This window comes from Camellia sinensis, chromosome 13, assembly GCF_055761805.1.
Source record: "Camellia sinensis isolate YWXY chromosome 13, ASM5576180v1, whole genome shotgun sequence".
Lineage (NCBI taxonomy): Eukaryota > Viridiplantae > Streptophyta > Magnoliopsida > Ericales > Theaceae > Camellia > Camellia sinensis.
Window position 1 is genome coordinate 115,234,699 of NC_138973.1, and position 13,131 is coordinate 115,247,829.

The following is a 13,131-nucleotide window of genomic DNA, read 5'->3' on the forward strand; positions in this document are numbered from 1 at the left end:
TTTTTTTTTTTAGATTTATTCATCCAAAATTGATAAAGATGATTTTGAACGATTACTTTTTAAAAAAACGTTGAAAAAAAAAATCAATGTATTAGTTTTTTTAACATGACTTTTATCAATCCATTTTTAACAAAATTGATATCTGTGAATTTATATTTTTGAGATCTTTTAAATAAGATCAATATTGAATATGAAATTTCACCAGATAAAAATAAATAAATAAATAAAAATAAAAAAATTAAGAAATTAATTTTCAGTTAATCAAAACAGTGAAACAATATTTTTTCGTAAATTAAGCTCTTGGAATCATATTTGACAATTTTGGATAAATTTCGAAAAGATACATAAAATGAAAAAAAAAAAAAAAAAAAAAAAAAAAACTCTGGGGGCTCGTAATGGTCTACCGAACATAAGATGCGTGAATAATACGATTTCGATGCTCTCCATTACATGTTTATGAAACTATGGAAGCCATGAACACCCTGTACATGTTGGAAGAAAACTTGCAATTACCCAAAATTTAGTTGAGCAGGGTCCAAACACCCGTTATAAGTAAATCTGTGAGTTGTGAGTTGACATCTTGGAAGGTACCTTCTCCCCTATTTTTTTTGAACTCCCAAACTTTCATTAAAGAGGCAAATGGGATACATCTGAAGAAAGAACAGAAATTAAAGCAACAGGGGGGTTGACAACCCAATTAAAGGGTAAAGAATTTGTGAACAAGGCCTTTGCTATCCAATGGGCTGCACCATTGTTGTGTCTGCTAGTCAGAATGTCCAGAATTACAGCACTAGATTCCCATGGCGGCACTGTTTCAGAAACACAGATGAATCACCCAATGATTATCACTCTCAATTTCCGCATGTGACAAGGGCCCGAGCCATAAGGCATGCCAAACGCACTGCAGAAGCCTCAGCTTGCGGAGCAGACGTGGCTTTGATGAGTTTAGCACATCCATCTATAAGGTTTCCTTTTGAATCTCTGAGGATCACAGCAATAGCAGCTGAAGAAGAAAGATTGCAGAAAGCTGCATCGCAATTGAACTTAGCTCTACCACCCGAAGCCGGTTGCCATCCTGACGTGATTATTATTAGAATCACTTGAGGACTGAGGGGGTGTAGTAGCATGGTGAAGAAGATCCTCTCTTTTCTTCCAAAAGCGATTGATTTTTTGAAGAGTGACATAAGGATCCACCAAGACATGATTAAACACGAGCTCATTCTTGGACTTCTAGATAAACGAGGCAATAGTGGCAACTTGACTGATGAGTTGTTTGGCTTCTTCCTTGAATCAGGATCCTCTCCTTCCTACTTGATTTCTTACTTGTTGAGCTATTGGGCTTACTTTTAGGCCTAATTTTAATAATCCGAACTATTCACATTTTAAGATTTGTTGAGTATATCATACATGTAAAAAATCAAATTGATTGGATATCAGAAAGCATGTGTTTGAATAACTATTTATTAAAAATCAAGTTGAACGGTTCGAATTATCAAAATTAGGCCTAAAAATAGGCCCAATAACCTAACAAATAGGAAGTTAAGTAAGAACCTCAAAAAGAGGATCCTGATTCTTCTTCCTTAGTGAGGGCGCGCTGCTTTCGGACATTGGTCCATTGGGCCACGTTACGAATGAAGCCTGGATCCATTCTCATATTTAAAGAGCTACCAAACCAAACACTTCTAGTCCAGGGACAATCAAATAATAGACGCTCCACTGACTCATCATTTCTTCGACCAGGAATAGAATTAGAATTTCATCATCACAATCAAATTAGAATTTTTTGAGAAACACAAACCAAATAAGGCCATTGGCCTTGTTTGGTTTGTGTTTCTCAAAAAATTTTGGGAAAAATTCTCTACAAATAAGTTTTCAAAAGTAATCAAATCAAACAAATTTTTCCAAAAAAAATTTTCAAAACTTGTTTGGTTTACAAGTTTTCCAAACAAATCTCTCTCTGATACACATCAAATCAATCACTTTTTCCAAAACTCTCTCTCAAAATAATTTTTCAAAACATCTTTTGAAAAAAAACCAAACCAAACAAATTTTCGTACTTTTTATCTCAAAACATGTTTCTCAAATACAAACCAAACAAGTGTATAGACAAACATGTTGGAGATTTCTTAAAAGTTTCAAAAATTTATTTGTATTTATTTATTATTTATTATATTATTTGTATTTATTTATGTATTTCTTTTAACAGTCATATTTCTTTGAATTTTAAATTTATATTTAATTTCAAAAGGAATGGGTGTACATGTTTCTAACAGACACTATAGAGCCTATCTATAAAGGACTCTAATTCGGGAAAAACACAACAACGTATTTTGTTTTGCTCTCTTTCTCTCTGCTCTTTACTGTATTTTTTATATTCTATGTTTTTGGACAATTGATACATACTTGACAAATCATTCTAGTACAACTATGCATGCTACCAGATCCTGTGAAGTTTTGGGTTGTATCTTGGCATTGTTTGTAATCGTTATAACATGCACGGAGGGAGCACATAACGATTTTAGGACAACGTTTTTAATATGCCTCTCACAATTACATAGGCTATTTTTCGAACCCTTTTCTTGTCTTCTTGTTATTCTGTTATATATATATCAAATGGTAAAAAACCTATTTTCAGAATCTGTTTTGATTAATGCTTTTATTCTGTTTAATATCAGTGTTCTGCAAAATTGATTTAGAATAATTATTGTTCAATTCCCACAACAATCACTACAAGAAAAAACACTTTTCGTGACCAACATTTTGGTCGCGAAAAGTACCATATTTGGTCGCTAAAACCTTTTCGCGACCAAAATATGTTGGCCGCGAGTTGGTCGCTAAAGCCTCGTCACAGATAGTTTTTTGCGACCAAAAAAGCCTTTGGTCGTTAAAAGTGACCATTCGCGACCAACTTTTTTGGTCGCGGAAAGTCTAATTCATATTAGCCAAAAGTAAACTTTTAGCGACCAAAGGTAAGTTGGTCGCCAAAAGTCAGCGCCTTGACCCAAAAAAAATAATTCTTTTGTGCTACCTGGGGCTTGAACTCTTGACCAAGGAGTCACCATGCACCCAATCCACTCTGCCAATAACATGCTTCTTGTTCATATTTGGCAAAAAAAATATATAACCCATAAAAATTGGGTTATATATTATTTTATAAAACTTTTAATGCCTAAACAGAAAAATAACATGTAATTACAGTAGTATCTTTTTTTTTTTAATTTATCCCGCCATAACTTTCCGCGACCAACTTTTTTTTTTGGTCACTAAAGGGTAATCTTCGGTAACCAAAAAAGCCTTTGGTCGCCAATAGTATACTTTCCGCAACCAACTTTTTTTTTTTGTCGCAAAAAGGTGATCTTCTACGACCAAAAAAGCCTTTGGTCGCCAATAATATACTTTCCGCGACCAACTTTTTTTTTTGGTCGCCAAAGGGTAATCTTTCGCGACAAAAAAAGTCTTTGGTCGCCAATAGTATACTTTCCGTGACCAACTTTTTTTTTTGGTCACCAAAGGGTATACTTTCCGTGACCAACTTTTTTTTTGGTCGCCAAAAAGTGATCTTCCGCGACCAAAAAAGCCTTTGGTTGCCAATAGGTATACTTTCCGCTACCAACTTTTTGTTTGGTCGCCAAAAGGTGATTTTCCGATACCAAAAAATTATGGTCGCCAAAAGTTAAATTTTAGTCGCAGAAAGTGGACTATTTGCGACCAAAAAAAATAGGTGATTGCCAAAAGTGTTTTTTCTTGTAGTGAATCTTAAGTCATTATTTTGTAACATATTTAATCTTTACATTATTTGTGTTTTACAATTCAATCTGTTGGTCTTGAACAAATCTGTTAGGAAAAAAAAATCTGAATTTTTGTTTCCGTTAATTTGGTAAAAAATCTGAAAATTTTATTTTCTCGATCAATTCGATAAACATGAGTCCCTTGCTTGATTACAGTACAATACATAAATATGTTTGTATTATAGATGTGAGTCCCTTGTTTGATTACAGAGATCTGCATATAGTATTGATTCTATTAAATTACAAATTATTCTTGGAAGTTGTAGAATTTATTTGTTTTGGGAGTTTTTTTTTTTCTTATTATTATTATTTTTTTTTAAAAAGAAAAGTTGTAACGTAAGTTTTCATATGGTAAACATTACATTATTATTTAAAAGTGTGTAGTCATATGATGTTTTCTACATTATAGAACACTTCATACAACTCATGATATTTAATTAGCATTGTTCATGTTATAAATTATTTTGTTTAAATTGGATCTGAATAAAAACTGTGCATTTTATCTATCCTTAAATTGTTGATAATTAAATTTACACTTTCAATAACATTAGTATTTGTTTTATTGTTATTACAAATTAATATAGGAAAAATTAGTCTAAGGTCCCTTTCCCATTTTTAGTAATGGAAGACATCTACAATATTATTTTATGATGTCTAAGGTCTCTCAACTCTCACACCCATATATTACAGAGAAATTTGACCGAAATCAAACCTCATGTTTTTTCTCTCTCTCACTCTAAACTCTCTCGGTGTGCCCAATTCATCAGATCGTCCACCTCTAAGATCACAAACTTTGGCACCTTCGACATCCCCGCCAAAGACGTCACTGAAGGTGGCGACGCAAGGCGTAGGGTGTGGGATGCGACGGCGGAGCTGTTAGCGACTGCAAGGTTGTGTGGATCGTCGCAGCCCTCTATTATGTGATTTGAGGCGAGTTTCGAAGTAGGACTGTGGCGATTAGCTGCACACACACACACACACACACAGAGAGAGAGAGAGAGAGAGAGAGAGAGAGAGAGAGATTGAGATTTTTCGATATGCCCTCGATGCCTTCAGTGCTACGTCCTTGATTTGCAAAACCTTGAAGCTTATTCCCCTAGTTCACTTGGTACCCATGTGTGTGTGCCTACAATGAGAGAGAGGGAGAGAATGCAACCCTGTTGATTATCAGAAAGTGAAAGAGAATATGTTGATGGCACCGTTTTTGGAGGAATTGTAAGCTCTTCCATCTCAATGATACATCTAAACTGTTTGACAAAAGGCCTCACCCAGATACATTCTTATAGCTTTATTTTTAACCATCATCATCATCATCATTTCTCTCTCTCTCTCTCTCTCTCTCTCAGTTTTTGTGAATTTCTCTTGATTGAAGGGAATTTTCTTTGGGTTTTTTTGAATTTCACTAGGTTGGAAGGGAATTTTCTCTACATTTTTGTGAATTTCTCTGAGTTTAAGGGAATTTTCTCTGGGTTTTTGTGAATTTCTCTGGGTTGGAAGGAAATTTTCTCCGAGTTTTTGTGAATTTCACTAGGATGGAAAGGGAAATTTCTCTGGTTTTGAGAGAAATTCTCTGGTAAGTTTTTCTCTATTTCTCTTGTTTTTTTCAGTCTTCTGTGAGTTCGTTTTTATTTTTTTATATTTGTTTCTATAACTTGTTAACTTTCTGGATCATATAGTGTTTGTTTTTTTAGATGGGATTTTATAAGAGAAGTCTCTTCAATATGCAAACTTGCAGGAGTTATTGTTGTAATTCTTCATGATGTAAAGGTGAACAAGTACTGCGGATAGCGTCCATATGTTGATTGTGTTCCCTCCAAATGGTAGAGCGGCAATGACAAACCATTGCATTGCGAGGTATTTTCTTAAGTCAAAACTGTAAGATGACATTTGAATAAGTAACCCATATGAGCAGAAAACTACAAAAATGATAACACACTGAAATGTGAATGCCAATTGTTAAAAGACAAGAAGTAATTTAATTTCTAGCATGGTAAATATTGCTCAACATATCATTCTAAAAGAAAACTTCAAATGCAATCTTATTTTTGTTTTTGTCATGCTACTAACATCTGGCACCAGACAGCTAAAAACCCATTCTTATTCTAGTGTTTTTGTTTTTATGGTAAATGTAGACAGAGGTAAGAACAGGGCGATTGACTTTGACTTGCGAGGGTGGTAACAAGTTCAGGGTTTTCCCTTTCACTGACATCTCACAAGGAAGGATTGAGGACTTGTACAATCTGATATGCTCATAAAAGAACCCTTAACCTTGTGTGAGATTTGTAAGCAAGCTTTTCTCCACTTTGAGAAAACTAGTTGTAGTTTGGGTCTTGTAACATGTTTGGATGACTGATATTGGTAACTCTGTTATCATTCATGTAAAAGAATTGTATAAAAGAATTGGTTCATAAAAACAATGAATTTCTTTGGAGTGGTTTGGAAATTTCTTTGGACGTAATTTTGTGGAAGTCCAGGGAAGGTCTGGAAGGTCAGAGAAATTTAATTTTCAAAATTTCTCTGGAGAGTGGGAAGTATAAGAAAGGTCAGAGAAAAAAAATTTCCTGCAGAGAAGGGACGGCCAGAGAAATTTACAATGGGAAGTGTAGGGAAGGTCAGAGAAATTTTCAAAAGTCCAGAGAAATTCTTCCCAGAATTTCTCTAGACCAATTTTCACTATGAAGTCGAATTTTCTCTGGATCAATTTGAGAAACCTTAGACATTATTAAAATATTAAATGTCCTTTATACTATAAAATCTTAATAATAGGGACCTTAAAAAAAATTCCCCATTAATATACTCTATTGCTCTCATGTTCTTTAAATATTTAAAATGGCTAATTTAGAAGAAACTGCTTGTGTGAAACCTGAAAAATTTAATGGAAATTGTTTTGAAAGATGGCAAAAACAAACAAAATATTGGTTGACCCTGTTAGGTCTTATGTTTAACATAGAAGATCAGGATTTTGTTGGATCCTAGTTGTCTCCTGAACAAATTGAATTTCATTGTTACAACATAATCCTTAGTGTTTTGTCCAACCATATGTATGATGTGTATCAGTCAACCACCTCGACTGCAAAAGAACTATGAAAAACCTTAGAGGCCGAATATGGAACTGCAGATGCTAGTATTGATAGATTCACTATCTCTAAACTTAACAGGGTATAAAATGAAAGATGACAAACTTTGAGGAGACCAAATACATGAGTTTCAAGAACAACTTAGAAAAGTAGGAAAGAAAGGAACAACTTTTGGTGAGGAGTTTAAAGTGTCTTCCCTTATCGATAAACTACCTCCATCTTGGAATGACTTTTGCTAAACGTCTTAGGCACAAACAAGGAGATTTGTCATGAAATCAACTAATCAATACACTTAGGGTGGATGAAAAGTATAGATCAAATCTAGAAACTGGAAAAGAGAAAACTTCTAAGGTAATTTGGTGGAGAATGGGAATAAGAATATTTCTGACAATAGGCATAACTTTTGATCTAAAGGTAAAAATTTCAAGAACAACCTTAAGTTTAAATCTAGAAGTCAAAATGGAAAACACCAAAATAACAACTACCAAACCAATACTAATAATTTTAAGGGATAAGGGAGTGGCAAAAGGTTGTACTATGTGTGTGGGAAATCCAATCACTATGCTAAGGATTGCTTCTTTAAGAAGACTTGGGATTATAAACTAAGGATCAACAACAAGCAAACTACTAAAGGTCATAATGCTCAAGTAAACATGATATTGGAAAAAAAGGAAATTGCCGGACCATCTTTTAGGTATAATTCTGAAATTAATTCTATCAAGATTTGTGGTTAGATTCTGGGGCTAACATACATGTGTGTTTTGATTATGGTTATTTTAAAACTTTCTAGAAATCAAGTGGAGGAATTGTAACTTTGGGGAATGGATTAGTCGCACTGATACTTGGCATTGGAGATATAAATTTAAAGATGACTTCTGGAAAGATTTTAACTTTGAAAAATGTGTGATATGTTCCTAAAGTTAGAAAAAATCTTATTAGTAGATCATGTTTAGTACAGTTAGGTTACAAAGTCGTAATCAAATCAAATAAAATTGTAATAAGTAAAAATGATATTTTTATTGGAAAAGATTTTGTATGTGATGGTTTATTTAAATTAAATATATCTTTTGAAGTTTATAATATCTCTTATAATATTTTGAATATTGAAGTTTGTGATTTCTAGCATTGAAGACGTGGGCATGTGAATTTAAGAAAAATTAGGAAAATGATGGATTTAGAATTAGTACCTAAATCACCAATTGATGTCAAATGCAAATGTGAAATATGTGTGCAAGCAAAACAACTTAAGAAACCTTATAAATCTATAAAAAGAAATTCAAAACTCCTAGACCTTATAAATAGTAACATTTGTGATTCTAATAGACCACCAACTAGAGCAGGAAATAAATATTTTGTGACTTTTATAGATGATTGTTCTAAGTTTTGTTACTTATAGTTAATAAAAACCAAAGATGGAGTGTTTAATAAATTTAAAATTTATAAAGCTGAAATGGAAAATCAATTAGAAAAGAAGATTAAGAAACTTAGATTTGATAGAGGAGGCAAATATATTGTAGGTACCCTTAGTACTTTTTGTGTAGAACTGGAATTATTCATGAAGTAACCCCACCTTATTCTCCACAATCTAATGTAGTAGATGAAGAGAAAAATAGAACTCTAATAGATATGATAAATGCAATGCTTATTAGTTCTAGTATACCGAAGAGCTTGTGGGGGGAAGCGATACTCACTGCTCGTGTTATTTTAAATAGAATGATTGTGAATGATAATGATAAAACACCTTATCAAATTTTGAAAAAAACAAGTACCTAATCTTAAAATGTTGAAAGTGTGGGAGTGTCTAGCAAAAGTAGTAATTCCAGAACCTAAACATAAGAAAATAGGACTCAAAACCGTTGATACTGTTTTCATAGGATATGATTAAAATAGTAGTGCTAATAGATTTCTAGTAATAAATTTAGAAATTATGAAATTACTAATAATACAATAATTGAATGTTGCAAAGTTACATTTTTTGAAGATACTTTTCCATATAAAACTAGGATCTCAAATCAGGTTGTAGATAGAACTTTTAATACTAGTACAAGTGTTATTCCTTTGAGAGATGATTCTGAACATCTAGACTTAGAACCTAGAAAGAGTAAGAGAACTAGAATAGAGAAAAACTTTGGAGATGATTTTTTTATATATTTTTAACTAAAGGAGAACCAAATACTTTTATAGAAACTATGTCATCATTAGATGCATCACTTTGGAAGGAAGCCATTAATAGTGAGATTGAATTAATGCTTCAAAATAATATTTGGTATTTGACTAATCTACCTCCTAGTACTAAAGCTATCGTTTGCAAATGGATATTTAGAAAGAAATTAAAACCTGATGGAAGCATAGATAAATATAAGCAAGATTAGTAGCCAAGCGATTTACACAAAAGAAAGTAATAGACTATTTTGACACATATTCACCTGTTTCTAGGATTACAACCATTAGAATCTTAATTGCTCTAGCATCCATTTATAATTTAGAAATTCATCAAATAGACGTTAAAACTGCTTTTTTGAATAGAGATTTAGAGGAAGAAATTTATATGAAACAACTTGAAGGTTTTGTGATTAAAGGACAAGAACATAAAGTTTGCAAGTTGGTTAAATCTTTATATGGACTTAAGCAAGCTCTTAAACAGTGGCATGAAAAATTTGATAAGGTAATTTTAGAATATGGTTTTAAGATCAATGAACATGGTAGATGTGTATACTTTAAAGAAGATAATTGATAATGTATTATTTTGTGTTTATATGATGATATCTTATTATTTCGAACAAATTTAGAGATAATTAAAAATGTGAAATTCATGTTTGTTTTCAAAATTTGATATGAAAGATTTAGGAGAAACTTATCAGTGCGTTTGGTTTCAGCTTTTTGAATTCAGTTTTCTGAAAATAGAGCTTTTTTGTTTTTTTAAATTTTAAGGAACTTTTTTACTTTTTTGGATGCACCTTACTTAGATATATTTAAATAGTAAAATATTTGTGAAAAAATATTTTAAAAAATTAATAAATACCCAAAAATATAAAAAAAAAATGTACTAAATTTTCGTATTTTTTTTTTGTATTTTTTGGTATTTATTAAATTTTTTGAAGATTTTTTTCACGAATATTATGCTTTCTAAGTGTATTTATGGTAGGTGTGTCTAAAAAAAATTTAAAAAAAAAATTGTTTAAAATATTAAAAAAATTCATTGAAAACATTAAAATGTAAAATAAAAAAGTTAAATTTTCTTTAAACCAAAACCAAACAAGCTATATATAATTTTAGGTATGAAATTAGAGAAAACAACCAAAGGTATTACATTAAATCAATCTGGAATCCTAGAGAAGATGTTTAAAAAGTTAGATTATTATAATCGCAAACCTATTTCAACTTCTTTTGATCCTAGCATGAATTTAAAGGAAAATAATGGTGCACTTGTATCTCAACTTAGATATTCTCAAATTATTGGATCACTGCTCTATATTGCTAATAAGACTAGACTAGATATTGCCTATGCAATTGGAAGATTAAGTAGACACACTCATAATCCTAGTAAAAGATCATTGGGTTGTTGTGGAAAAAGTTTTTAAGTATCTAAGAGGAACTCTAGATTATTCACTCCGCTTTAGTGGTTTTCTTGATGTGGTAGAAGGTTATAGTGATGCTAATTGGATAACAAATAGTCTAGATGTTAAGTCTACTACTGGATATATATTTATGTTAGGTGAAGCATCAATATTTTGGAGTTCTAAAAAGCAAATTGTTATCTCTAGAAGTACAACATAATCAAAACTTATAGCTTTAGATACTACATGTTTTGAAGCTGAGTGGATTAAAAATTTACTCCTTTATATTCCACTTATGAAAAATCCTATTCCTGCTTTTTCCATACATTGTGACAATAGAGCCATAATAGAACTTGTGAGACAAGCACATACTAATGAAAAGATGAATATGCATATGCAAGTGAGGTATAAATCTTAAAGAAGTTTGGTGAATAAAAATGTTGTATATTTGAGTTTTTTGAAATCTGAAAAGAATATTGTTGTTTAGTTAACAAAAGGTTTATCTAAGAATGTGGTCTTAGATTTATCGAGGGGATGCGTTTAAGCCCATAGGGAGTCAACTAAGGAGGTAACCTGACTTCTGTGATTAGAGATTCCATGAAGGAAGTTCAACAGGTAGGAGGCTTTATTAAATTGATTATTTATGTTCTCCTGCTCATCCCTAAGATATCAGTGCTGATGTAAATCTGATGGTTAAGGAAGAGTACTTACTCTAAATGAATCCCAGGCGGGCATATTCTTGCAAGATAAACATCCGTTACTTCTATCTTTGGAGGATTCACCTAAGTGAGAGCGTCATGAAGTCACGACTGTGGAAATAGGGTTGTTCCCTAAAACTCTCATGAGAATCAATATTGAGCTCATAGCTGCTAATAGTGCTAACCTACGAAACAGTTATGTCTCATACCATAGATGTGACATGTTGAATTCTGGTTAAAAAGATTTAGTTCAAGACTTGGTTTACTAAGATTCTTTTCAGAATGAAACTGTTAACACTAAGTGAGGTTCAAGTTTGAAAAACACCTACACCCATTGTATTGTTTTAGTGTTACCCATATTATTATTATTGTATTTATTTGATGGTTTTACAAAGTTTTGAATCTTGTGAGGGATTGTTAGAGATTTCCTAAAAGTTTCAAAACTTTATTTGTACTTATTTATTATTTATTATGTTATTTTTATTTATTTATGTATTTACTTTAACAGTCATATTTGTTTGAATTGTAAACTTATATTTGATTTCAAAAGGGGTGTGTTTGTTCCTAATAGACACCATAGAGACTATCTATACAGGACTCTAACTTAAGAAAAACACAACAACGTATTCTGTTTTTCTTTCTCTCTATCTCTCTCTCTCTCTCTCCCTCTCTCGCCCCTCTTTACTGTATTCTTTATATTCTATGTCTCTCTCTCTCTCCTCTTTACTATATTCTTTATATTCTATGTTTCTAGGCAACTGACACATGCTTGGCAAATCCTTCTGGTGCAACTGTGCATTGTGTTAGATCCTGTAAAGTTTTGGATTGCATCTTGGAGTGATTTGTGGTCGTTAAAACCTACACGAAGGGAGTGCATAACGACTTTAGGACAACGTCTTTGACGTGCCCCTCACAATCACACTGTTTATTTTCTGAACCCTTTTCCTAATCTTCTTCTTATTCTGTTACATATATATAGTTTTATCAAATGGTAAAAGAACATATTTTCAGAATCTGTTTTCATTAATGTTTTTATTTTGTTTAATGTCAGTGTTCTGCAAAATTGATTTAGAATAATTATTGTTCAATTCTCGCAACAAAACACACATGTATGTACAATACGATATATAAATTATATATATTTAGAACTGCTATGACAAATATAATTTTTTACAAAAGCAGGGGGGCCATAGCCCTCCATAGTTTTCTCTTAGTTCAATCCCTGCCTTTGATAGATAGGGCATTCTCCAGAAGGTGCACATTTATGTCTATATAAGCCCACTTTGGTAGCTAACAGATTGTGGCACACCCTCTACCAAAAGTGACAGATTTTAGAAGGGACCTCAAGACTCCAAATAAATTTCTAGAAGTTTGAGTCAAGGTTGAGGTATCCTGAAGGCCTGTTGGGAGCACTAAGTTGCGTGGTTAGATAGTAACCCGATTTAATTATGTAGATTCCGGAGGAAATTGGGTGCCATACCAAATGGTCATCTTTGTTACTAGTTGCAATGGGAATGGCTAGGACAACCTCCAAATCCTCTCTAGACAACCAAGTTTTGAGTTCATTTTGCTTCCAAGTCTTAAAAACAAGATCAATAGCATATGAGACTTTATGGATACTACATCGTCAGGTTTATGTGAAGCAATGATTAAGCCTTTAGAAGAAGAGACCAAATTGTCCTCCAAAAAATTTGCAAGGTTGCTATTGTGGATTTGCCATTGTAGCCCATTTTGGAGGAGCTCTCTCATTTTCAAAAGACTTGACCAAGCCCACGAGGCTTGAGTGCCTTTAGAAGCATGCAAGAAATTAGAATAGGGAAAGTAAAGGCCCTTTTACATACAAGCCCATAAAGAGTTGGGATTCATAAGAAGCCTCCATCTCTATTTGGCAAATGAGGGCTAGGTTGAAAGCTTTGAAATCTCTGAAACCCATACCACCTTGAGATTTAGGGTTGTCATTGTTACCCAATTTAACCACGAAATACCTCTACACTTGGGGCCCCTTTTCTAC

At 32.5% G+C, this 13,131-nt stretch overlaps 1 protein-coding gene across 1 annotated transcript in view; it reads right to left on the reverse strand.

Annotated features, from left to right (window-relative positions):
- Window positions 1-627: 627 nt before the first annotated feature.
- The window catches only part of LOC145805651 (uncharacterized), a 67,913-nt gene continuing 55,409 nt past the window's right edge, over window positions 628-13,131 (reverse strand). The window contains exons 2-3 of the mRNA XM_082900821.1: window positions 899-1,003; window positions 628-809 (exon numbers count right to left, since the gene is read on the reverse strand). Coding sequence (XP_082756947.1) covers window positions 628-809; window positions 899-1,003 — 287 coding nt within the window. The remainder of the gene's footprint in view (window positions 810-898; window positions 1,004-13,131) is intronic.